Source organism: Nipponia nippon, unplaced genomic scaffold, assembly GCF_047370975.1.
Source record: "Nipponia nippon isolate SJK-2023a ecotype South Korea unplaced genomic scaffold, ASM4737097v1 scaffold_1, whole genome shotgun sequence".
NCBI lineage: Eukaryota > Metazoa > Chordata > Aves > Pelecaniformes > Threskiornithidae > Nipponia > Nipponia nippon.
The window spans coordinates 70,556,212-70,583,172 of NW_028262290.1; the positions used below are offsets into that span (position 1 = coordinate 70,556,212).

At 43.5% G+C, this 26,961-nt stretch overlaps 1 protein-coding gene across 2 annotated transcripts in view; it reads left to right on the forward strand.

Moving 5' to 3' along the window:
* The first annotated feature begins 9,771 nt into the window (after positions 1-9,771).
* Positions 9,772-26,961, forward strand: part of TERT (telomerase reverse transcriptase) — a 39,675-nt gene continuing 22,485 nt past the window's right edge. For both annotated transcript variants that reach the window (XR_015705097.1, XM_087759013.1), the window contains exons 1-7: positions 9,772-10,123; positions 11,346-13,251; positions 15,981-16,176; positions 20,776-20,965; positions 24,376-24,558; positions 25,877-26,038; positions 26,437-26,532. Coding sequence is in view for 1 of the 2 variants with exons in the window: in XM_087759013.1 (XP_087615139.1) it covers positions 9,896-10,123; positions 11,346-13,251; positions 15,981-16,176; positions 20,776-20,965; positions 24,376-24,558; positions 25,877-26,038; positions 26,437-26,532 (2,961 nt within the window). In the remaining variant the exon portion in view is untranslated. The remainder of the gene's footprint in view (positions 10,124-11,345; positions 13,252-15,980; positions 16,177-20,775; positions 20,966-24,375; positions 24,559-25,876; positions 26,039-26,436; positions 26,533-26,961) is intronic.

Here is a 26,961-nt window from a genome sequence, read left to right on the forward strand (position 1 = left end):
AAAATCCTGTATTGTCTTTTTTTTTTTATCCTAACCCCCACCCTGATGCATCAAAAGGAACAAAACACTTTAGATTCAAAAGACAAACACTTTAACACTGGGGGATTCTGGTTCATGTCTGCCTATGTTCGGTTTAAAGAATAGGATAGCTTCTCCCCTTCTCCTCCCAGCTTTCTGTTTGGCAGTACTCTCTCCTTTTAGTCCTTCCCATATGGTACCCATAAAACTTCTTGCAAGCTGTTTCGGGTATAGTGTGTACCAGCCTCTCCGTTCTGGGCCCCTAACGTTCTCCTCAGTCATCCACAGCTCCACAATCCTTATTAACTTAAGACAGAGCTCTTTGATGGTTGCCTTTATGATGATTTGTTTTCCTTTCTGTTCTGGCACTAATGGAGTCTTGCACGCCTGCAATTATAGACACATTTAAGAATTTCCTCTTAGTACAGAGGGGGAACTGTGATGTCTCCCAGGTTTTCATCCATCTTACTCTTAGTTTAGACTTCGAAAAGTTCACTCTGAATGTTTTTATTAGGCATTAATTGCCTTTAGCAGTCTCTAGCCGCCTGTTAGTCTGTGTTGAGCAGCCTAAAGCCGGGTAGATGTTTCATTGCAGTGGTTCATCTGCATGCTCTGGTCCAGCTAACCACCTGGCCGCTGAAGCAAGAGCCCTTGAGCATAGACTTGGGAATCGCAGCTACGCTCTAAGCTCCATTCAGAACTCCAGGCCTGGCACAGCTCCAGCTCAGCGCCGCGAAACGCCCGATGCCTGGCTGGCGGCCAGCCGGCGGCAGCTATCCAGCACGCTTTGCCTCCTCGCTGCCCTGCAACCTCCCATCTGCATCACTTGCAAGCTTCAGCTCAAAGAGTCGTTGCAGGTACCTAGTTTGGACTGACTTCCCCAGGATCTGCTGGAGTATAGCCTCTACTTTTCCAACTGGACTTAGCAGTTTACATTTCCTGTACTGAAATTCTCAACCCTTGCTACATCGGCTGTTTAGTTGCCATCAGAAGCAGGCCTTTCATTTGCCTAGTGCTGACCATGAGAATAGAAAGGAATAAGCAGTGTTTCATCTGGTAAAACCTCAACCCAACAAACCCTTCATCAACTTGCTTGAGAAAGAATTGGTTAGCCTCACCCTCTCTGCATCCCAGAAGTCATTACAAAGATACATAGGAGGAAAAAAAACTTGAACCAGGAATTTGTGGTGTTTCCAAGCTGACTCTGATTTCTTAAACTTGGGTATCTGAGAAGATTAGTGTCAGAGGACCATGCAATCTGAAAAAATCCCAGTCACAGACCTTGACTCCATTATCCCTGGAACACAGTAAGCGTTGCTCTGCAGCCTTATGCAGGCTACCTCTGATCCTCTTTAGTTATGCCAAATGTGCAAGCAACAGCAGTACATGATGGATCTGTTTGCTTATTATCAAAAACCTCCACTGAACAGCAGTTCGAAAAGCAGACGAAGATACAAGGCTCTGCGAGCATCCATGTCCTTCACTACTGCTTTCTTCAACCTGTCACTTCACAGAATTAGAATTTCAAGAAGTAGCTGTTGCTTACAAAAAGGGAACAAAACCACATTCATCCCTTTTGGGGAAGGGAGCGGGGAAAAGAAGAAAGTGTTCTTTGGTTATGCTGTGTTTTTAAATGATTGCTTATAAATACCTCTAGCTGGAGTGCCAAACAAGTCCCTTAGACTTTCTAGTTTTCTATCCCAGGATTTCAGAAAGGATTGGGGTCTTCTCCTGCTAATCAGCTACAGCTATTCTCACTCTGCAACAATCTTAAAAAAGCTGCTCTTTTCTGCTGACTTCTGCATTTCTAAAGGAAGCACAGTCTTTGACTGGAAGTCTCCCAGTGGCAAACGCTAATTTAGTTCATATACAAAACAATTATGTCATTCTGCTGAAGATTTGACCAGCTGAAGGATCTGTTCTTACATTCAGCTATCAGCAGGATCGTATATTTTGCTTCTTTCAGATTACTCTTCCCCAGCATCTTTTTCCCAGGTTAAATGTAGCTCCATAGTTCTTTCTTGGGACCGTATCCTGGCATCACAGTACTGGGGCAGAGCTCCAAAGGACTCAGCAGAGAAGTGAAAGGATATTCCCTTCTTCAACGGCCAACTACAACTCTTTTTTAGGGTTAGGCTGAAAATTTCTTATCAGAATGGACCGTCTTTGAAGTGAGATAGTCACACCTCGGTTCACCAAGGCCAAGAGTAAATGCTGAGAAAAGTGCTTTGTTTATAGGAGCAGAATTAGACTCTAGCACGCAGAGCTCATCTACCACTGGACCATTTCTGGACGCTACTAAGGTTTAGCGTGCGTGGACTCTCATCCCACTGCCACGGGGGCAGGACTTGCTTTACATTGGGCTGTCGGGCAGCCTACACTTCTGCCTTCTGGCACAACGAGTCACAAACACAAACTGAGCAAACTTAGAGCACGTGTACAGCGTTACACATACAAATGTAACCCTGAGAAGGCACTTTTTTTGCTAGTGCTCCTGGTTGGTGGCAGGTACCAAGCAGCCTCTGCAGGGAAATGCTGGTTTTCTTTCTCCTTCCCTCAAATACTCATGTATAATGAGACAAGCCTTTTCTTGTATGGTAACACTGTGCTGTAGGTTTGTGAGCTTGGATTTAAGTGTAAGGGTTAGGATATTAAAGTTGAGTTACACTTACTGTTTCTTACACAGCTGGCCTCCCCCGGGGGTACAAGCATAGGACTGAGAGCAGAGTTCCCACCACCCAAGAACAGATACATAAACTGCAAATGGTCTATTAATGGTCACCGAGGAATGCCATCCAAGGGGCTGGGTAGAACAAGGTTCTGGACGCAAAAATGAAACAAAGAACCCATTTGAAAAACCTCCCATATATGGTGAAAATGCAGAGGATTACAAGGCATAAAAGATGGTCCAAGAGCCCCCTGCAAGAACAGGAAAGAATTTTATAACAGGGAGAGAATGCTCCCGCATTAACCCCAGGCAAGGACACTGTGTCTGATCAACACCACCTCTTCACTGCCAGCAGGTTCCCCGCCCCTCCGGTAAAGGAAGAGCATTGCTTTTTGAGTCACCTTTTGCTACTGCAGGCTCTGCATTCATATAGTAAAAAAAATAACCCACTGAGATGTAAAGTATTGAGAAAATAAAAATTTTAGGGAGCCAACTGTGCACACATTTTCTGCTCTACCTTTCCCATGTAACAAGGTCACGGATGCTGCACTTAGGCAGAGTAAATTTGGATGCAAATTGGTGGATGATGCAGGCATCTTCAGCACTAAAGTAGGAGTCAAAGCCTGAGAGCAACCGGACAGACTACACCTGGGCTACAAAGAGATCTGCGCCAGAGGGAACGAGTTTGTGCGGAGGTCTCAAAACTTATGAGTCTCATCTGCATGAACAGAGGCATGTCAACACAGTGTGAGCTTGCACAAAGTAGTAATTCAGTAGGGACTGAACCCATGGTGTTGTGGTTTAACCCCAACCAGCAACTAAGCACCACACAGCTGCTCACTTGCTACCTGCCCCACTCTGGTGGGACGGGGGGAGAATCGGAAGGATAAAAGTGGGAAACAAACTCGTGGGCTGAGATGAAAACAGTTTAATAATTAAAAAGAGATAATAATTAAAAAATAAAATTGGAAGGAAAAGAAAGGGAAGAAAAAAATTAATAGAGAGGAAAATAAAGCCCAGGAAAGACAAGTGATGCAAATGAAAACAATTGCTCACCACCAACCGACTGATGCCCAGCCAGCCCCTGAGCACCAGCCTCCCCGCTAGCCTCCCCCCAGCTCTATATGCTGAGCATGACGTCATATGGTATGAGATAGCCCTTTGGTCAGCTGGGGTCAGCTGGCCCAGCCGTGTCGCCTCCCAGCTTCTTGTGCACCCCCAGCCTCCTCGCTGGTGGGGTGGGGTGAGGAGCAGCAAAGGCCTTGACTCTGTGTAAGCACTGCTCAGCAGTAACTAAACCATCCCTGTGTTACCTGGGCTGTTTCCAGCACAAATCCAAAACACAGCCCCATACTAGCTACTGTGAAGAAATTTAACTCTATCCCAGCCAAAACCAGCACACATGGAAAATTAATTTCTCTTCAAACTCTCTACTACTGAAAGGCAGCGTGAGACAGTGAGGAAGAGTGTGCCCGAGGAAGAGCAAAGTATATTGCACTTGGGCATGGCTGGCTGTCAGCCAAGAGGCTGAGAAAAGGATCAAAGAGTTTGTGGAGGAAATATTGGGACTGAGGGGTGAAAAGCAACACTAAACATTGATTAAACAGAATTGAAGAGAAAAGTTCAAAGTTTGACCAGCACAGGGTGTGTCTGACGCAATGAACACCATGACTCTGAGGAGGCAAATGTAGGAGGAGAAGGAAGGGCTAAACATCTGTTTCAAGGAGCAACAGGCAAGAAGGGAGAAGCTGACTCAAACAGAAAGGTTGGGGCTGGTGTGAGAACAGAGACACACCGTTCAGGGACCATCACGCACACTGCGAGAGACACACAGTGGCCTGGAAAAAGCAGTTAAAAGGAGGAGAAGGGACCACTGCAACTCTCAGGGAGAGTCCTGATCCAAAGGATTGGGATGAAGACACGTGGGAAGAGCCAGACCCGTTTAAGTCTGGTAACTGTAATAGTAATAGTGCTAGAAAGGGCTTGCTCCCCCACAGCACATGCCCTGCTGCAAGATGAGCTCTGTAACTCAGGAAGCCGGCCAGAGAAACAAATGGCACCTCCAGTCAGCAAGACCACTGTAAAGGCAACTAAGGCTGAAGATGCAGCCGAGCAGAGAAGAGAGCAAGTCACTGTTATGGAAAGCTTCATTCCACAGCAGGTGAAAGCCGTGACAGGTATGGGAGCCCGAAAAAGGGGTTACACTGAGTAGCTCGTTAAACTGGAGGGATGTCCTTGATTAACAGCATATGACTGTACGGATCTAGCTCAAGCAGCAGCCTCAGGGTGAGACGGGGACCAAGGTCAGCCACATTGGCTGAAGATCACCCAGTCAGTGATGACTCAGACTGATGGAAGTGATGGATCATTAAGGGGTCTTACTCTGACAAACTGTGCTGGGTCTAGCTGAGACAGAGTTGCCTTTCTTCACAGCAGCCTGTACGGTGCTGTGCTTTGAATCCATGACTAACAGTGTTGACAACACACCAACATTTTGGCTATGGCTGACCAGTGCTTGCACAGCGTCAAGACTTCTTTTTCCCACTCTGCCCCCACAATGAGTAGGCTGGGGTGGGCAAGAGGCTGGGAGGGGATGCAGCTGGGGCAGCTGACCTGAACTGACCATTCCGTACCATATAACCTCATCCTCAGCAAATGTAATGTTGACTCCTCCAATATGCCATAGTTATCAATGCGTTCACTAAATCCATTCTCTGTTATGGAGGTAGTCAACTTCCACAGCAGAGTTCTCAGACTTACTGCTAGGTAGTCCCCACGATCTCCTTTGGGATCCTTGGCATCATATTTTCACGGCTTGTGATATCAAAACATTCAGGCGTGATACAGGTAGTTGTTCAGTCACTGAGTTCCCTTAAACTCACTGGTAGATACCGTCTGATCATGGAGACTCAATGATTTTTGAACACTTCCTCTCTATTGAACAACATAATTCGTAGTACTTGAGCTTGAGACAGATCACGCTGTGTGCAAAGATTTGATACAGGACCCCTCTCAAGTTCCTTATGTAATTTCATCAGTATTGCCACGATTGCCCTAAGTGTTCCTTCTCTACTTTTACACTATGGGGCTTCCTGGCAAGCTGTCCCACTGCCGATGTTTGATGTTTCTTTCAGCTTTGGAAAGTTAGTCATCAAACTATTCTGATTTTGTTTTATTAGTTTTTTACTTTTCTGTTTGAACACAGCTTCAGGTTTTTGAAAGACACCTTTCTTCTTCTTGTGACACTTCTCATAACAGTTTCCTTTCAGTCTTCTCAAAGGGACCTCTAAAAGAGAGACACATTTGCAGTAAGTGTGTGTCTTTAAACAGTCATTACTGAAGCTAGACCTAAACATAACATCTTATTTCCTTTCACTTCGCTGTTGGATTATAAAAATGGCATTTTATTTTTATCACTGCACTATCATCATCCATTCCCAGGGTAACCCCCTTTCACAGAAGCTGGCCGTAAAGCAGGATGTGGATAAGATTTAAGTATGCCTTGAAGGATAAATTTTGTTGAGGAGAACTGTGACTTCATTATTTGTACAGATCTGGGTTCCCAGTACAAGAACGACATGGATATACTGGAGTGAGCCCAGCAAACTTGCCACTAGCAGCCACTAAGATGATTAAGGAGCTGGAGCATCTGACAATGTGGAGATGCTGAGGCAGCTGGGATTGTTTAGCCCCAGGAAGGAAAGGCTCAGTGGGGATCATATCAAAGTGTATAAATAGCTGATGTAAATGAGATGGATTCAAACTCTTTCCAATGGTATACAGTGACAGGACAAGAGGCAGTGGGCACAAATTAAAATACAGGAAATTCCACTTAAACGTGAAAAAACTTTTTACTCTGAGGGTGATAAAACACTGGAGCAGGTTGCCCAGAAAGCTTGTGGAGTCTCCATCCTTGGGGATATTCAAAACCTGATTAGACATGGCACTGAGCAATCTGCTGAGCTCTAAGTGACCCTGCTTTGAGCAGGGGGGTGGACTAGACACCTCCATAGGTCTCTTCCAGCCTCAGCTATTCTATGACTCCGTGATTCTATTCTTTTCCTTATTCACCCTTGTAAAAAATAACTTTATTCCTATTCCATGTCACTTCATTCCCCCACTCCCTCCTGAATTCTCTCCCCAGCCCAACGGCAGACACACAGAAAATCATGTGGTACCTGTAAAAAGAAACAGGAGGAAAGAGACCCCCTTATCCTGGCCGCAGCAGCCCTCCTCTCCCCCTCCACCACTGCTGTGGTCATTGCCACCACGAAGGCATCAGCAAGAGGCACAGGTAGGGACTTACTGAGGAACTTCGCAACAGTTGGTAGAAAGGGTCGAGAGACCTCTTCAGAAATTCAGCCTGCAGCAACACCTACAACCCAGCCATCTGCAATGGACATGTCAACCAGCTTTGAGAACATGGATCTGCTACCGCCAGAGCTAGGGCCACATAGTTGCAGCCTCGCCTGCAACCAGCATGTTCTCAGCTGTGGGCACGTCCTTCACTACCACCACAACCCAATTGCTTCCCTGGACACTGGTCCTGGGCTGCACCTCCTAAGGAAGATCCACTGATAGAAAGGCATAGACCAATGTCAACCTCTTCAAGGAGACCCTAAACATCAAGATCTCACAGAGGGTCCTCCTCACCCTCATGCCCTTGCTTTCTCCAGTGTCCACCCACTGGCTGCTGAGGAGGACTCCATCGTGGCAGTCAGGGGTCGGGTTGTCATCTCAAGGTGAATTAATCCCTTTGTCTTCCTCCTCTTCCTCTTCTTCTTCCTCTTTCTTTCTTCCTGAACACGTTCCTCACAGGAAACAGTGAACCTTGTGTTTGCCACATGCCTAGCTGCATTAGACATCACCGCCGGATTCTACGTTGAGGGTGCCGTCACCTTTGGAGCAATGTGGGGAGGGGAGAAATACATGCAAAATAGACCCACCAGAGGTCAGACCAAGGCCATCAACCTTACTCTGCCCTAGGTGCAGCTGCTGATGAATCCAGCCTCATCTCCAAATCCCCTGCCCTTCTGTATGGAGTGGCAGTGCAATATTTCAGTTACAGCATTGCTGAGGTCCCATGAAACCTTCTGGTGTTATCACTCTCCCTCCTTTGGGAGTGCCATCTGCTGCCTATCATCTGTGTCAAGGGGTAAAGGAGTCTGGCAAGCAGGCAATGCTGAACTGGGAGTGATGTAGGAATGCCTCAACTTGAAGGCCATCAGGTGCCAAGGAGTTAACTCCTCAGCCATGCTGATGTCAGGAGATGAGCTGCTTTTCTCCCTGGAAGAGATTAATTGTTTTAGAAGGAAAGTAGGCCAGTCCTCAATGAGCAGGAGATGGATCATGGCATGCAGCATTGGCCCTTCCCCAACAAGTTATCCCCTTTCCAGATCCAGCCTACCATGTCATTGCTCATACAGGACTGTCCCATACATTTGACTGTCCCTCTCTGAACCTTTTCTAATTCTAGTACATCCTTTTTGAGATGCAGAGACCAGAACTGCACTCAAGGCGCAGGCAAACCATGAATTTATGCAATGGCATAATGACATCCCTTTTATTCCTTCCCAATCATTCCTAACATGTGATTTGCTTTTTTGACTGCTGCTGAGCACAATGCCTATTTGTTTCATGTAACCGCAGGGTCTCACTCCTGAGTGCTACTAATCAGCTCAGAACCCATCATTTTATATATGAAGGTAGGAACGTGTTTCACCTCCTTGCCATACTTGATTTATCAGCATTAAATTGCATCTGCCATGCAATTGCTCAACGACTCAGTCTTGTAAAGTTGTTCTGCAATTTTCTAGTCTGCTTGTGTCCTTGCTGCTTGGAATAACTTCATCCCATCAGCAAATCTCCCCACTTACTGCTTATTTACAGTACTTCTGGGTCATTTATGAAAGTTACGCCGTGCAGACTAATGTGGAACTCTGGTGGGGATCTTCCTCAGCTGAAAGAACTGACTATTTATCCCTACTTCTATTTCTTATCTTTTAACAATAATATATCTGTACCAGAACCTTGCATTTTTTTTTATTATTATTGATAACATTTCCTTGCAAAGGTTTTTGGAAATTCAAGTAGAATATATCAACCAGATCACCCTAATTTTCATGTCTTCCCAACCCTTCATAGAACTCAAAGAGGACTCCCTTTTATGGGAGCAATGTTGACGAAGCAACTTCTATTTCTCCCAGCATCTACTAATCCTATAATCTTACATTATTTCTGCTAATTTACCTGGAATAAACATCAGCCTTAGAGACCTACAGTTCCGCAGAACTCCATTGCAATCCCTTTTACAGTCTGGCATCAAGTTTGCTACCACGAAGTCTTCAGATACCAAGGAAAGTTTTGAGTAGGAGGTTACACACCACCATAAGCCATTTGGCTTCTGCGTTCACGAGTTTGATGAGAAGCCCAGGACCAGCCAGTCGGTTATTTTTACCACTTACTCCGTTCGCCTCCGCCATAACCTCTTCTACAGTTGCTCCTATTTCAGACAGATCCTCTATGGAGTGCTGATCCTAAAAGGGGTTCCTTGGAAGGGAATCTTCCTGGTTTCTTCCAGAGGAAATCTACCGTAATAAACTAGCAAGACTCACTTCAAAAACTTCTCCAACACCTTCAAAACTTTCTCCAACGCCTTTCTTGACTGCAGTTCACACCATCCCAGGCACCATGAAAATACACAGCATGAGTTACCCACCGAGGAGAATCTACAAAGCTGTGTTTCTGAAGACAAAGGCCGACTCCGGCCGGAGCCGGAGGCCCTGCCGCGCACCGGCGGCAGCCCGCGCCGGTTGGGTGCCTGACGGACGGCCCAGCCCGGGCCCGCGGCCGCACCGGACGGCGCCGGAGGAGGGAAGCGGCGCCGGAGCTGGACAGCGGCCTCCCGCCCCGCCCCGCCCCGCCCGGCCCCGCCCCGCCCGGCCCCGCCCCGCCTCGGCCGCCGCCCCTCCGGGGCCACGTTGGGGCCCGGCGGCGCCGGGACGGAGCAGCCGGGGCGCGGTTTTGGAGGGCGTTTTCTTAATTTTTTTGTTGTGGTTAAATAACACTTTTTTTTTGTCGTTTGAAGCAGCGGCTCCCAATTGCCCGGCGGTGGCGCGGAGCTGCGCAGCGCAGCGTAGCGGTGCGGGAGGGAGGGAGGGAGGGGAGCGCGGGGCCGCCCCGGGTGGCGGCGTGCTCCGTCTCCACAACATGGCGGGCGCGGAGCCCTTCGCGGCCGTGCTGGCCGCGCTGCGCGGGTGCTACGCCGAGGCCGCCCCGCTGGAGACCTTCATCCGGCGGCTGCGGGAGAGCGGCGCCGGGGAGGCCGAGGTGCTGCGGGGCGACGACGCCCCCTGCTACCGGACCTTCGTGGGGCAGTGCCTGGTGTGCGTCCCCCGCGGGGCCCGCGCCATCCCCCGGCCCTTCACCTTCCAGCAGGTAGGAGGCAGGGGCGCGAGCGATGGCCCGCTCGCACCTGCGTCGGGCCCGGGGCGGCCGGAGCGGCGCAGCCCTCGCTGAGGAGCGAGCCCTGCCGGGGGCCCGGGGCGAGGCCCCCCCCCCCACCCCCGGGGCAGCGGCTGGCGGCGCGGGGCTTCCCCGGCGGCTGGCGCCAGCGGCGAGGGGCGGCCGTCGGTCCCGGGGACCGCCGAGACGGCGGCTGTGCGCCGCCGCCCGCGCCGGCTGGCGGGCAGCGCGCTTCCTGTCCTCCATGCGTGCGCGGGGGCGGCGGCCCGGGCCCTGCGCCCCTCGTGGCCGCTGCCCGCCGGGCCTCCCCGCCCGCCCCCTCCGGCCCCCGCCGCTGCCCGCTCGTAGCCAGCGGGGAGCAGCGGGGGGAATCATCGCCCCCCCTCCTCTTCTTGGGGGCGCGGGCGGGCGAGCAAAGCCCGGGTGCCGGCGGGTGGGCGGTAGGTAGCCAGGAGGTCTGCGTGCCCCGGGCTCCCCGGCTCTCCCCTCGCCCGGTGAGGTAGGGGCCAACCCACCGAGCGTGGCCGGGGAGCAACTGGCAATGAGCCATGCCGCTTTCCCACTCTGAGAGGGTAGAGAAGAGGGGGGAACACCGCTTGCGGGTCGGCGCTTAAGCAGAAGAAACCTTTCAGGGAGGAAAGGCCGCTTTTCTCTGGGAGCCACTGTGTGCGCGAGCAAAACCCTGCTACGGTAGGGAAGAAGCTTTGCGAGCTTGTTGAGTGAGTTTGAGAATTGTGAACTGAGTCGTTTAGTTCAACTTTTCTTTCTACGTAAAAGGAAATGGAGGCCTCGAGAAGATCAGCGTTCGTTCCCTGGAGGTTAGAGCCTGTGCGAGCACGTATCTACGGGCAGAGTGACCTGAAGGCCTCAGAGCCTGGGTTGCTGAGGGAGCCAAGAGAGTAGCGTAGGGTGTTTCCTGGGCATGAAAACGAAGATCAAAAGGGCAGACGTTAAAAAGACTTCCTTAAAGCTGTAGGCTCGTGTTGCTGCATGTAAACATCTTGTGGTGCGCTTGAAAAGCTTTTTTTTTTTTTTTGGGGGGTATGGCACTTGCAAATTACTAATATTGCTTTGAAAGGGTTTGATCTAAAGCTGATGTCCAGGATGGTGTATCTTGCGTATCTGTTTATTTAAAGCGTATGTTGTGTTTCATGGAAGAGTTGGTGATCAAAGCTAATTTTCTCTCTTTCTTCAGTTATCTAGTCAGAGTGAAGTCATCACAAGAGTCGTTCAGAGACTGTGTGAAAAAAGAAAGAAGAATGTCCTCGCATATGGATACTCCTTACTGGACGAAAACAGTTCTCATTTCCAAATCATGCCGTCTTCAAATATATACAGCTACCTACCCAATACTGCAACAGAAACTATTCGTATCAGCGGCCTCTGGGAAACACTGCTGAGCAGGATAGGGGATGATGTGATGATGTATTTGTTGGAACACTGTGCAATCTTTATGCTGGTTCCCCCTAGTAATTGTTACCAAGTTTGTGGGCAACCCGTTTATGAACTTATTTCACATAATGTAGACTCATCCCCAGTGTTTGTTAAACAAAGGCTTTCAAAGCATAAACGTAGCAGCTTGCTTGACTATATGCAAAAAAGGCTTATGTTTCACAGACAGTATCTTTCAAAGTCGCATTGGTGGAAATGCAGGCAAAGACTTGAAGCTAATGTCTCCAGCATGGGAAATAAAAGCAGTAACAAGATAAAAAGCGTAGTGTCCAGTTACCAGTATTCTGCAAAAGCTGTTTCTAAAGCAAGCGAACAGAGCAGAATGGTTACTGAACATCTGGAAAAACAGAGTAGCTCCAGTTTGTATTTATCAGCTACGGCACCATCTTTAAAAAGGAAGCTTGATAGGGAACAGCTTGAAATTCCAGCTAAGAGAGCAAAAGTAGAGGAGAAAGTGAGAGAGGAAAAGGCTTGTAATCTCACTCCTGATGTAAACCAAAGTTGTTCGAAGAGATATGGAACTGGGTATGTAGCATCACATTCTGTAAGTCTCATTAAAAAAAAGCACGTTTCTCAAAGAAGTAACAGTGATATGTCTGGTCCTTCCTTAGTTCACACATCTCGTGACGCGAAGAAGTTTGTGGCAGGTGAAAGCTCTTTTCTGCGCGGAGTTCAGAGTAACAAACCTTTAAAGTCCAGCATTGAAACGCAAGCAGAATCCCATAGGAAAGGAGTAGAGATGCATATGTGTAAATCTCAGCTGGATTCTGTACAAATCAAACCCATGGAGGGTGTTTCTTCAAAATGCAGAAGGCGGGAAAGTCCCCTAGCTCATTTGGCAAAGAAGTTACCAAATACGCTCTTGCGTTCTGCAGTGTACATTGACAGGAAGTTTCTTCTGTATTCTCGCAGGAGTTTCCAAGAATGTTTTCCTAAATCGTTTTTATTGAATCGCTTGCAGGGCTGTCAGTCAGGTGGAAGACGGCTTATAGAAACTATATTCTTAAGCCAAAATCTGTTGGAGCAAAAGCACAACCAAAGTCTGCCACATCACAACTGGAGAAAGAAAAGGTTGCCCAAACGCTACTGGCAAATGAGACCTACATTTCAGAAACTGTTAAAGAACCATGGAAAGTGCCCTTACTTAGTTCTCTTGAAAAAAAATTGCCCTGTCTGGATATCTGAAACCAGTGTGAGAAAAACTGAGCCGTCTTCTCAGGCAGCCTTGCCTGGGGAAGCAGAGGTTCACGAGCAAGCAGGACAGTTTGGGAAAGAGCCTTCTAAGTGTGTGACAAGCAGCAGATGTGAATCTGGTCACGCTGGTGTGCCAGACAACTTATGCGCTCCCCTTGCAGAATCCGTGCGTGAGGAGTCGCAGAGTGAGGAGCAAAGCCCAGGAGAGGTATGCGATTCAGCCCTCGGGGAGCTCCTCAAGCAGCACAGCAGCCACTGGCAGGTGTACATCTTTGTGAGGGAGTGCCTGGAGCGGGTCATCCCCGCTGAGCTGTGGGGTTCAAACCATAACAAGTGCCGGTTCTTAAAAAATGTGAAAGCATTCATTTCCATGGGGAAGTTTGCTAAGCTTTCGTTGCAGGAGTTGATGTGGAAGATGAGAGTGAATGACTGCATGTGGCTTCGTCTAGTCAAAGGTATTTCTTATATTAAAGAGCTAAGTGGCGGGGGTGTCAGATGACTGGTGTTCACGTTCTAGGGGGGAAGGGGAGAGTATTGAAACGGGGTTCAGAGTTGTTGGGTTCATTGGTGATAATCATAGCTGAGAAAGCAAACCTGGTAGTGCTTGTATTTGATGGTGGAAGAACACTTAAGCCTGTCTTCCTTCCAAAACGTAAGTTTTCATTGTTTTCATTCACATGCTTTTTGTGTTTAATAGCATGACATTTTCATAAACATGAATTCAGAACCTGGGCCTTTCAAGAAAACTCTTTTCCTTCCACCCTTCCCCTGCAAATTGTAGTAACTCTGAAAATTCATTGACGTATGAGCTGAACACGTAAGGAACAAATGCAATCTGCCTGTTGGTTACCGTAAGCCTTCAGAAAGAACTAAAGGCAAATCAAGACACTTGTAGCGGCATGTGTTCCTCTGCTATGGGAGTGAACCTTCATCCCAGAGCGTGGTTTCCCCCCGCCCCCATCAACCCTGTGAGAAAGACATGAGTATGGGACCCGTGCAATACAGGGGTTGCCCACCATCTGTCACCTTTCTAGAGCCCTTCTCTAGGAACAAAAGACCCTTACTGAGCACTGCTTCAGGCTGAGTAGTTGGTGGTGCAGAGCTCACCAGACCGAGTGGTCCCTGGCTGAAAGCTGTCGTGAGGGCATCAGCTGTTTGCTCCAAATTCTGTACGAATCCCTTCTGTTTAGTCCCCTTTTCAGATGATGACGGGTAAATCTTGCTTCCTTGAAGAAGTCTTTCTTCAGACACTATCCTGGGACTTAAGTCCAGACTGAAGCTGTGGTTCTGTGGCTGATTGCTGTAGGATCTGATGCATACTGTCATTTTTCTGTGCTTCTCTGCTCTCCATCTATACAGTGTAGAGTGCACTTCCTTAACGGGTATGTTTGCAGTATTTATTCTTACCTGGTAATGTACTTGGATCCTACAGTAATGTGAGCTCAAAATGGTATTCCTTTTTAAAAGGTGCGATAAGGTTCTGAAATTACTACAGGTTCTTTGTAATGTAGGAGGAAAATAAAAAGTCTGATGTTTGAGAACTGATGTCAAAAATAGGGGAGGTTACACTTCCATAAGAAACTGCTAATACTAGCAAATATATTGATTCTTTATTCAGAAACTAAGGCTCAAAAACATGCTTTTCAAAATGCTGAGGAGTTAAATATTTTAAAAGGTTTTTGTTGTAAAATACACGGTTGGTTTGTAGTCATTTGGAACATCTTATCTTAAAAAAACATAATACCCTCTTATTCTCTGGCCTTATTCCAGGAAAAGCAACAGATAGGCTTGATTTTTAATTTCCATGAAACTACTCCCTTGCGCTTGAAGTTTAAACACAGATTTAATTGCTTTGCTGCACTGTAGGTGGGGATTTTTTTTCCTCCAAAATTAGTAGTAGTGGTTTCTTGTCAGTTCCCTGAATTATAGTCATCATTTACATCTGTTGTCAAGAATTTAGAAAACAAATTATTTAGTTCCAGGACAGCTGCTTACCAACATCCTGATTTAATTTGTGTATTACAACTGCATATTGCAACTCTTCAGTTAGAGACTTTTCTAACAATCATTGGATTTTTTTTTTTTTTATTGATGTTGCCTGACTTCTGTTGAAGTGAACGCTGTTTTATCTCTTTATGGTAGTCTTTTCTTAGGTGCTGTAAATACATGAAAATGTCTCTGTCCTGAAGTGCACAAAAACCAAACAGGGTAGAGAACTGGAAACTTATTTCCATTTTATAAGTTTTGGTTTTAAGCCTCAGCTCTGTTGTGTCAAAATTAAGTGTTTTTAACACATCTGTGCCATAATCATGATTTGTGCTATGCAGCTAAACTAATATTTCTGTATAATTTCTTTAAATTATCCTGTTGTTTTTTGCTAAATTCCATTCTTAAATTTAATTAGAAAAAGTATTATTGGAAGTTGGCAAAAATTCAGTATTGTAGCACAAAGTTTTATTCCCTGCTTGCTTACCCATATTCAGACATCACTACAAACCTGTGTGGCCTTAAATTTGACAGTAGCTAGGAATGTTCTGGGTTCATAATTTTTGTGCCATCTAAATATCATAAGTGCTGATGGACTTAGGGTGATTTATTTTCTTTTTTTTTGACTGCATCGATAAGTTTTGTATAGGATGTCTGAAATAAAGCCTAACGCTGAAATTATTTTTTTATTTATTTGGGGAATCTGAATGTCATTTTCATCCCCAAGTCAGCCCAGTTTAATTCTGTTATTTTTACAGTATACCTAAGTATTTTCATTCTTTTGATTATTTTTTTTAAATTTTTATATTGTAGAAGGCTTATTTCCATTGTTCCTTTCCCTTCACAATAATCTTGCCTTTGTGCATTAAAGATCTTGCACAATTGGTGTTGGGGGAAGAAAGTAAGTCTTTGGACTACTAATGGCATGTATTTGTATCCTGTATGTCAGTTTGTCACTGCAAATTAATTTCTATGTTTGTACTTTAAGCTTGGGTCACATTATTTTATGCCAGTGAAAATTTGGAGCGGTATCTGTGCAATTGTTTGCATTTGCCTTTTTTTTTTTTTTTTTTTTCTCATTAACCTCAAGCTAAGAAAAGTCTGTTATGTGTGGTTTTTTGTTTGTATGTTCTTTTTTTTTTTTTCTGATACCAATAGTTGATATTTACTATAACTACCTTTGAATTGTTTATTGAAGGTGATCACTTTGTTCCTGCCTATGAACATTGTTTCCGTGAAGAACTTTTGGCTAAATTCCTATACTGGCTGATGGATACCTATGTTGTTGAGTTGCTCAGATCATTTTTCTATATCACCGAGACCATGTTCCAGAAAAACATGCTTTTCTACTACCGAAAGTTTATTTGGGGCAAGTTACAGAACATTGGAATTAGGTAACATTAGAAAACTAATCAAATGTAAATGGAATATGTGGAAATCTCATGTTTTGTAGTGTAAAGTTATAATTCTGCTTTCCTTTATTGCCCATTTATCCTCCTTTTATTTTCTTGATTTCCCAAAAGAAAAATCAGCCTGTAATTGTAGTATGTGCAGCTTGTAAATTCAGAAATATTTTGTGTAAGAAAACTGATTCAAATTTTGAATTCTTTCATAGGAGAAGAGAAACCTTTGCAGTAATAAAATCCATTATGAAGAGGATTTTGCTTTGATAAGTCAAATTTTTACACCTTTTAACGATGAGGAAAACATCGTGGTAGAATCCCAAAGTAACCTTGGGAAGGTTCATTTTAAAAATACTCAGTTTGCTTTAACTTAATAATAAAAAAAAATTGAACTCTGCTGAAATGCTGTAATACTCTATTCATAAATTCACGCAGTGGTTTTGTTTTGTTTGTTTTGGTTTTTTTGAAGGTTGAGGGATTTAAAAGCTGCAGATTCTTTTTTTAGTGCAGCTGTGGAATTCCTGCTGCTTTTTGGTCTTAAAAATTTAAGTTTATTAAAATTTAAGTATTTAAGTTTAAGAAGATCAAATTTTAAGCAATTAAGTGAGGAAACAGGAAAAATCTGAAGGCCATTTTAATGAACAATACTGCGCATGCATCTCCGTAGTTCACATCTTTTGGGTTTTCATTATAAATTGTTGGTATCCGAGAGAGCTTTGGAACTGTGCAAAATGAGCATACTTGATGTCTTGTGTTTTAATGGCTGTTTCATATGGTGTTTTAATGGCCGTTTTATGGTGAACCTTTTGCATTCACTGTGGTCTGTTGGTCTACAATGTTACATGTGTGATTTTTTTTTTTTTTTTTTTTTCCCCTCTTGCCCTGCTACTCCCTGATCTTAACATTGGTATCTCCAGTGCAGCCATTGTGAATATGTGTTTGCACTTAACAGGGCCCTGGTCCTGTTTTGCCTGGAATATGCAATTTAAATAGTAGTAGTAGAATATAATTTTCAGTCCCGCATATACTGTTTGTCTTGTCTCCAAACTAACAGCCTTAGTGTTGCAATTAGTGTTTTATGTAGTTTTAATGTACTCAAAGGCTACTTTTTTTGGCATAAAGTATCATCAAGTACTAATTTTTACATATTGGATACAGCGCTCTTTTTAGTACGGTATGTGATTAAAATAAAACAAATCTTTTCGAGTTTAGCCCTTTTGTCCCTATTCCCAGTTTCCCAGAAAAAAAACCCAATGTGTAAGGTTGTCATGGCTTAACCCGGCAGGCAGCTAAACAACACACAGCCATTTGCTCACTTCCCCCCCCCCCCCCCCCCGCCAGTAGGATGTGGGAGAGAACCGGAAAAAAGGTAAAACTCATGGATTGAGATAAAGGCAATTTAATAGGACAGAAAAGGAAGGGAAAATAATGATAAAAGAATATGGCTTGCCACCTGCTGACTGATGCCCAGCCAGTTCCTGAGCAGCGGCCGTGGCCCCTTGGCCAGCCCCCCCAGTTTTTTGTTCAGCAGGACATCATATGGTATGGAATAGCCCTTTGGCCAGTTTGGGCCAGCTGTCCTGGCTGTGTCCCCTCTCAGCTTCTTGTGCATCTCCAGCCTCCTTGCTGGCAGGGCAGTATGAGATGCTGAAAAGTCCTTGACTTAATGTAAGCACTGCTCAGCAACAACTAAAACATCAGTGTGTTATCAACATTATCCCCATCCTAAATCCAAAACACAGCACTGTACCCGCTACTGGGAGGAAAATTATCTCTATCCCAGCCGAAACCAGGACAAAGGACAAGGTGCTCTGGACTGAAAAGACCCTAATCTGGGCTGATCCTGTTTTTTCTGATTTCCTCCCCACGTATTTCTCCACCATGCAGGAAGTCCCTTCTCACCTTTGCTACCTGAACTGCAGATTACTGGAAGCTGGGGAAGCATCCCAAGGAAGTACTGCTGCGTGCTTGCCAAGGGCGTGCTGTAAGAACAGGGTGTTTGCTGTTGGCTACAGGATACATAGCTGTATGGACTTTTAGTCTGATCCCAGCAGCTGCGCTTAAGCTTCACTCACAAGGCTAGGGCTTTCAGCACTGCTTTTTTGAGTGTGCAGTGTAACATGAGGTCTCCTACTAATCCATCTTACTGCATTCATACAAGTGGCAAGCTACCTACTTCACGAGGGAGGAGAGAAATTGGGGTTTAGAGATATTGGGAAACAGCTGTTTAGAGCTGCCTTGGCCATTTTGAGGCTCTCCAGGCACCATCTTCTCTTAACCAGCCAGCATTTTCAGGCACTGTTGGTGAATTGGTGACAAAGGCTGTTGAGCTGCTTCCATCTTCCCTGGAGGAAGAGTATCTGGTGGCCTCAGTTGTTGCCCTAGTGGCTGTTCTGTGGTTGTCCTGGTTCTTCTCCCCTCCACTGGAGCTGCTCATGGAGATTGCTCTGAGCTGGCTTGCAGGAAGGCGTTCACAGCTGAGTGTAGTCACTGATGCCTTTCCAGTTCTTTTGCATCCTCCTTTGGGAGGAAGAGAATGGATGAAACAGGCTGGACTGAATGGACCTGGACTCTACTCATGAGCTTGCCTTTGCACTGCATTGCCATTGGGGAGTAAATGCCCATCCTTAAGGACTGTCCGTATGAGGAGATCTTCCTGTGCAGAATCCCACTCAAGGATAGAGACCATGGTTCTGAGAGGGGACCTGAATCTCTGTTTGTCTTGCTGTATGTGTGGAGGTGAGAGTGTGCTGGCTGTTTTGCACACAGGCAACTTTCTCTTAATTTTTGAAGCTATACCAAATGCCCCAAATTAAAAACAGTACTTGTTAAGAAAAATTCAGTATTTCATGATACAGTTGCTTCAAGTTACACGGCTCACAGAATGCAAAGTTATGTTTTAAAAATAATGTACCAAATGTTGTGGTGACAGCACCTGTTTTCCTAAGGACCATGCCCTCCCTGCCCTTGCCACACACAGTGGCTGCTGAGGATTGAAAACGCTGCAGAAGTTCTGAATCTCCCCCATCAGATTGTGGTGAGGTGTCAAAAGACAGCAGGACCAACCACTCCACTTTCTCCAAGTTCCAGTGCGTAACAGCACCATGAGTGTACAAATGAGAGTAGGATGGTTCAGTGGCCACTAGATTAGTGCATGTTCAAAATCATTAGTGCTGCTATAAATGCCATGAAATAAGCAATGCATGTTGCTGCAGGCAAAATGACATCCAATTCTACAGCTGGCCAGAGGTAGTAATGATGAAGATCTGCCAATAATTGGGCTATGTCTTCACTTTCAGAGGAAGTAATACTTTTTTATATAGTGGGTTTTGGTTTTGTTTGTGTTTTTTTTTTTTTTTTTTTTCCCTTCAGTCTTACATGTGAACTGCAAAGTGATGGAGATTTGATCATTTGGTTTTTTCTGTTGAACTGGAGTTCTTGTTTTATCTTAGTGATCTAGCTATTACTATAGTACATGATGAAGTTTTACGGGTTCAGGAAGGAATTTAAGTCACAATAAATAATAGTGATCTCTAGCTGTGAAAAAGTGATCTCCTGTCCATTCTGCTTTACTTTGGGCTACATCTGTACCAGGAATTTAATTTCAAAGTTTGAATATAAATCCTCAAAACACTTGTTCAGTAACAGCTCAACTTGCCAGCCCTGGATGCCTCTATACCTTCTAGGTGTCGTGCACTGTATCATTCTGATGCTGACAGTCCCAAGCAGCTGGATCGTTAGCTTGTATGGCAGTTGCAAGTATTTGTGTGCCTCTCTTACCTGCATGCTTGGCTTCCCAGGTGTCTCCTAGAGCATGCTTAACTAGGTTTCCACCAACCGTCATCCACTGCCTTTTATGATAGTGTGGTCTCCTTTTGCTAAACCAGCCTGTTGGTTGACATGCGATGAGAAGAATCTGCACGCAAATTTATATTTGCATTCCCCTTCTGCAGGGATTTGAATGGTCTCGCTTCACTTCCCAGGGGAGTAACCTAACCACTAGGCTGTAGGGCTTGTTGGAATAGGTTCTTTTGAATTGTGTTACTGTATACCTAAATGCCCTTATGTTGTATATGTATCCTAGTATCTCGGTTCACTATAACTTTTAATAAGTAGTAGGCCCTCTAAATGTTGGGAGTAGCACAGTGCATTACAACGTGTAAGTCCTTTCCTGTATCTTTCTTAACATAGTTTTCAGAAGGTTCTATTCAACTTTGTTAATGTCTTTCAAGCTTCTGAAACCATGAGAAATATCCAACTTCCTGTTGTCTTGCATAAAAAATATTTCATAATGTTCAAGTGTACTTGGCTTATCTATGCTTAAATTTTCATTTGTGTTAATTATGATTTTTTTTATTATCTTGATTTGCATCAAGCAGAAATGCGTACTCTCTTATTATTGTATTACATTGTCATTAAGATACTGTAAAATTGTTCTGAAATTCAGATTTCCATGTCACTTTCTGCAGAGGTTAGTATTTGTAATTATCTTCTTAGCAAAATATTTAGTTTCATTTACCATAAAGAGATTAAATGTTTTAACTTACTGCCTTTCCTATTGCTTACACTAAATGTGCGTTTGTGTTTTAGAAACCATTTTGCCAAAGTACATCTACGTGCTTTATCTTCAGAGGAGATTGAAGCTGTCCGTCAAAAAAAATATGTTCCTATGGCATCAAAGCTCCGGTTTATTCCCAAAGCGAATGGGTTAAGACCCATAGTAAAAGTTAGCGGTGTTGTTGAAGCACAAGCATTCAGCAGGGAAAGCAGAGAAAAAAAGGTTTTTATTTTCTGTATTGTTTTATGTGGGTTTGATGTAGGCAGCTAATAAAGTGAGTGAGGTTTTTTATGTTACATGAAACTAGATTTAACATGGGGAACTGGAACATTCAAATCAGAATGACTGAATGAGTCTTCCTGTTCCAACTTAGCTTCTCCCTTCCCAGTGCTTAATTACCATTAGCCTCCAATTCCAGAATCATGTGCTTCTGTTTGCAAGCCTGTCTTAAGGAAAAGAGTCTTAACAGAATGGCATGGCCTGTCAGGTAATCACGTTTTCTTTCTTTTCTCTTTCCACCCCTTTGCCTCAAGCTTGCTAACTGTGTCTGGTTGTGATAGGCATTGGTCATCTATGGGAATAGAAGGACGGAAATCTCAAAAGATACTCAGCATTCTGAACTAATGTGTCGTATTTGTTTGGCACACCAGAGGGTGAGGAATAGATCAGTCTGGCCTGTTGGGGTTTACCCGAATACTGATTGTGCATGTTGATCGTCTAGTTGGCTGTGGTGCCAGGTCAACCCAGCGGGCTGAACAGTGGTGAATTGGGTGTGTTACAGAAGAAGGTCTAAAAAGGGCGAGGAAGCTGGATCAAGCATAGTAGGGAGACAGGAACGAAGCTGGAAATTACTGCAGTGTGGGAACAGAGACAGAACACACAGTGCACAGAATAATCTATTTAACAGGCCAGTTAGCCACAAGACATAGCAGGAACACAGTTTCACTGTCCTGCATGACTGCATTGTTTTTTCTTAAGGCTGAGTCCGGACCATTTACTGCACAAGATTAAATGTTCCCCAAATGGCTGAGAGGTCAATGGCTTCTTAGTACCTACACTTCAGTATGTGATCCCAGACCAGATTTACAGGGCATCAACCAAAAGCTGGTCTGAAATGTTATTTCTTCATAGACTTTCTGTGGCAATCAGACTGTCAGATTTGAGAGTATGCACACAGTTAATTTGGAAATAGCTGCGGTGCTTTAAAGGTGCTGTTGCTCCTGTAACGGATCTGGCACAAAGGATGACATGAATATTCTGAAGAAGGTGAAGGTTCAAAGTCAGCCATGGTAGCTGGTCAAGTGATTTGAGCTAACCTGGCTGCCCTGGAGCTGAGAAGGAGTATCTGTATCTAGTGAAAAGTGGGAGCAATAGACTTCTGTTGGAGAGTGCTGACAAATAACTGAGGACACTAAGGTCTTCAGCTGTTAGACCTCACCTGTCCAAACTAATCACAAAGCATAGCTAATGATTTTCATAAATTCATGGAAGAGAAGGTGGTGGTAGTGTTACCTCTCTTCTCAGATAATAGACTGAGACAGAGGAAAGTGTCTAGTGCAAAATGATCATCTTACTCATAAATTCAGGGCTTCCAACCTAATGGAAGTGATGTAGTCTTTTTTTCCTTTTTTTTTTTTTTTTCCTTCCCTTCCCAAAACTTGCATGGCTACTCAGTTTATTTCTGTCATGGCCTTTTATCCTGCACTCTGTTCAAGTTTTTCATCCTGTACCATATGCAGCTTGTCTCTGCTCTCTGCTTTCCTCCTGGCATTTAAGTTGTAGAAGCAAGACGATCTTCCAGTTCTTTCTGTCTGACAATATTCCAAGTTTTGGGATTTGGAAGCCAGTTTGGAATTGTAGAGGTAGTCTTGGCCAGCTTCTGTAGCTCAACACTGGAATGTATCCAGATGAATTGCCAGAGATAATCTCCCAAATATCCAGCAAACCAACTTCTGATTCTTGGGCAACTCTCAAACTTTGCTGCAAAATACATTGTGGAATGAGTCCAGTTCTGTGAATTTATCCTCAAATCAGTGTAGATTTTGTTTCAAAAGTTTTACATATTTGCTTTACGTCCTTCTTCCTTTTTCATTTGAACCAATTTTTTTTTTTTTTTTTTTATTTTTAATGGGAAGCTCAAAGCACTGGGAGGCAGCAGGGTTCTAAAAGATCTGTCTGAGAGCTTATGGTCTTCTACTGCATTCTGCAGAGATTCCAGCAGATCTTTAGGTTTTGCAAAAATGTTAACAGCTCTGTCGATTAAACCAGTTCTGGGGAATTAAGAGGCACGAGGGAATTCCCTCTAACATGAAAATGAGGAGCTACTGTGACTACTGCAACTTCAGGTCTCTCGGATCTAGTTCAAACTGGGTTTGAAGGCAGTCTTGATTTTCTTTTATTGACTCACCTGCTGACACCCAGATGGCCATCAGCTTTGTGAAAAGGTGAAGGTGTGCTTTTTGTGAAAAAGCAACCATCTTGGGATATGCTCATTAAGAAGGAAAGGAGGAACTTTTCTACTGATGATCTTGCTGCTTCTGTTTACCTTTGAGCTACATCTCTACCCTTTTGACTGTTTTTCTTAGGAACTTGGCCTGCAACAGAAAAGATACCACTGCAATAATTCAGGAAAGCATCTTAATTTTTAGAAATCTTTGTTTTATAAACTGGTCAAAAACATTTTACAAGATCTGCCAATGAATGAACATAATTACAGTGAAGTTGGATCAAATTGTTTTGGAGGCAGTGGCACTGGTATAGTAAACGCTTTTGGTGTGCTTTAGTTTTGCCAGCTTTTCACTGACACCTGTAATTGATTTTTTCAGTGCAAAAATAAATGTTTTCAGATGAATTGGAGTGCTTCCATAATTAGCAGTTTCAGTGTATCCATATCATGATCACAATACTACCATTGAGAGTAAGAACCCTTTTATGTTCTCTGCATACATTTTTAAGGTTTTCTCTGAAGTTCTAAATTGATTTGTAAGTATGCTATGTGTGCAGTTTGTTTATTTTCTTCAGTAGTATGGTTTGCCCTTTCAACATTCTTTTGTTGCCAGGTCTGTCAATATTTTTTTCCGTAAGGTGTTTACAGAGCTAATCAGCCCGCACAGCTTCACTGCCACTCTGTTGTACTTTACTGTTCCCATAGCCGAGAGTTAAATCTTTACTAACGTACTTGCATAAAGTACTTCCAGCGGCTCAACTGATAGTGCAGCTGGAGTTAGCCTAAAGTCTCGAGGCACGTCTTCTTTTTGCTGTTCTTGTTGTGGTGATGATTTCCAGCAGGGAGAATGAATGATATTTAAGAAGTTACCTTCTAATTGGTGGCGGTTTTATTTGCTGGAGTCCATCTATTTATCTCCTTAACTATTACACTTTGATTTCTAGGAGTCAAGTACATTTTCCATAGGATTTAAATGTACTAAAAAAAAAAATCTTTGAGGCTGTTCTGTCACTTCCCAGTAGTTACTGCAGCTATATTTAGGCTTTCTGAAAACTGCAGTTGACCAAAATAATATAGTAAATATATAAATTGCATCTCACGTTTCATCTAAATGTGAAATCTGTGTATTGCACAGAATTTAATATGTTTCAACATATGTTAAGATGATTCTCTTTGGTCTCTTTAGATGCATCACTACAACAGTCGACTAAAAAATCTGTTTAGTGTATTAAATTATGAACGGACTATAAACACCAGTTTTATCGGCTCTTCAGTGTTTGGGAAAGATGATATCTACAAGATATGGAAGAAGTTTGTTACAAAGGTTCTTGAATCAGATGGTGAAATTCCTCATTTCTACTATGTAAAGGTATGTCTTTTTAATTACATATTCAAACTAACTTTTCAAAGTCTGCTTGTGCAGATACTTCTGTAGCTGTAGTAGCTGTGATCTGAGTGCATAATTACATCTTTTTCAAAATAAACTTTTGTGCATACCTAACACAGACTCTGGTTGTTTTTTTGGGGTGGGGGATTGGTTGGCTTTTGAGGGGGGCTGTCCCTGCAGTAATGTTTCCTTTCCTTGGATATTTTTCTGTCCATCTTTCTATCATGTAGCAGCTTTTGCTTCTGCACATGCACTGGAATTTTGCAGTTACATTTACTTGGGTATAAAAATGGGACAAAGATACAAACTCAGGTATGCTTTTAGGGCCATCTTCTCAAAGAAAACCATGAAAAACTTGCTATGTGCATTTGGATAAATTCACCGTCTTTTTAAAAACAGGTCTCTTGTATCTATCTCAGTATCATTAGTTTCTGTTGAAAATGAACACTTGAACTCTAGTGTCTCTCCAACAAGTTTCTTCTCTCATTTGAAAAAAACGAGTGCTTGTCATATCCTACTATTTGAAGGAGTTCCTTCTTAATAGTTCTGTTTTTCAGTTATGTCTAGCAGGCAACCTTTTGTGTTTGAGCTCAATTCATAGCTTTGAATTGGGGTGATTTATACAGATGTATGTAAATTACACAGATTTACACATATAATAGTGGGGCTCCTCTCCTGTGCTGTCATATGTCAGTTGTCGTCCTGTCCTGAAATTACTTTCAGTGATTGTCTCATTGCCTTTCAAGCCAAAGAATCATGTCATTGACATAGTTCTCCTAAGGTTGTTGCTTCTTCAGAAGGTTTTGAATTTTGACTACAACAAGTAAAAGCAGAGGTAAGGTTGCAGTATGAGGTTTAGGAAAGGTAAAACATGTGAGTCTGCAGCTTTACAAAAGCCTAACATGTCACCTTCATGATCATATGGAGAGGAAGGTTTCTTAAAATATTTAAACATAGAAAAATATCATCAATAAACTTTATTTAAATGATTGAATGTTCAGTGTTAGATTTAGGGTTGCATATGGTATCATCTTCTGTTTATAACAAGAATTGTGCTAAAACTGATGGTTTGCTTATCTCTTGTAAGGGAAAATTCATTGATGAGTGAGGAAAGGTTTTGCAGACAAGCAATGAGGTTTTTTTTGTCACAAATTTGGACTGAATGATGCAATAATTTCACTCCTATGTGATTTATCCTTCAGCCTTGTTTACATACTACAACAATATTTTTTTTCATACTAGCACAGTGTTTACAGTGATACTGATGTATACATAATGGAAGATATTTCTTCTATTTCAGGCTGATGTGTCCAGGGCTTATGATACCATTCCTCACAATAAACTCGTGGAAGTGATTTCACGGATCTTAAACCCTGAGAAAAGAACTGTCTACTGCATACGGCGCTATGCAGTGATTATGGTTACCACAAGTGGAAAAGCCAGGAGGTTCTATAGGAGACATGTATGACTTGCTGATTTCTTCTGTTCGCTGCTGTAGATATAGTTTGGTCCAAGGAATATTCTTGTTTATAGGTTCTTTTTTTTTTTTTTTTTGTCATAATTTGAATTAGACAGTTACTTCATAAACCCTTTTTTAATAGTGTTGGATATTTTCCAGAGGTAGCAAAGCTGCTTTTTACTCTTTACTTTTTACACTTTGTACTCAACATTAGTAAGAAGGAAGATAAATGTGTTGTGGAAATAGAGATATGTGAGGGAGATATTTCATTTTAACAATAGCAGAATTGTTGGATTAAAATAATGCAATAAGGCTGGCCCTTTGACCTTCACTAAATAAAAGAATCTGGTACTGAATTTTCTACTGCTTTTGTCATTTATTTCTTTACACTCAATATACAGGTTTCTACTTTCAAGGATTTTATGCCAGACATGAAGCAGTTTGTGTCCCAGCTTCAGGAGAATGCCTCATTGCAAAATGCAATAATAGTTGAACAGGTAAATATTAGGAGGCTTCTTTTCAACTGAAAAAGAAAGCTACAGAAGAATTGGAGGAAGATTGTTTTTTTTAATTGAAGGTACATATTATGTGGTGACACCACCTCTCTTCTAGTTAACCAGCATCTTCCGTAGAAAGACTTCTGATATCTCTTCTTCGATGTTTGTAACAGGCTCTCAGTGTTCAGTGGAAGGAGTGCACCAGGCAAAAAATCTGACAAAATGTCCTTCTAGACTTTTCCCAGATTTTCTCATTATTGTCTCAAACTTTCACTTTAACCATTGTTTTCTTTTTCCTTTCCTAATTCCATTGTTTGTTGCAACAGTTCTCAAGTGAGAAGTTGACTATCTAGTAAAGAAGGGCTTCAACACTTGCTATCTCCAAAATGTACAGAAGTAAGAATGAGCAAAATGTATTCTAAGCTAAGT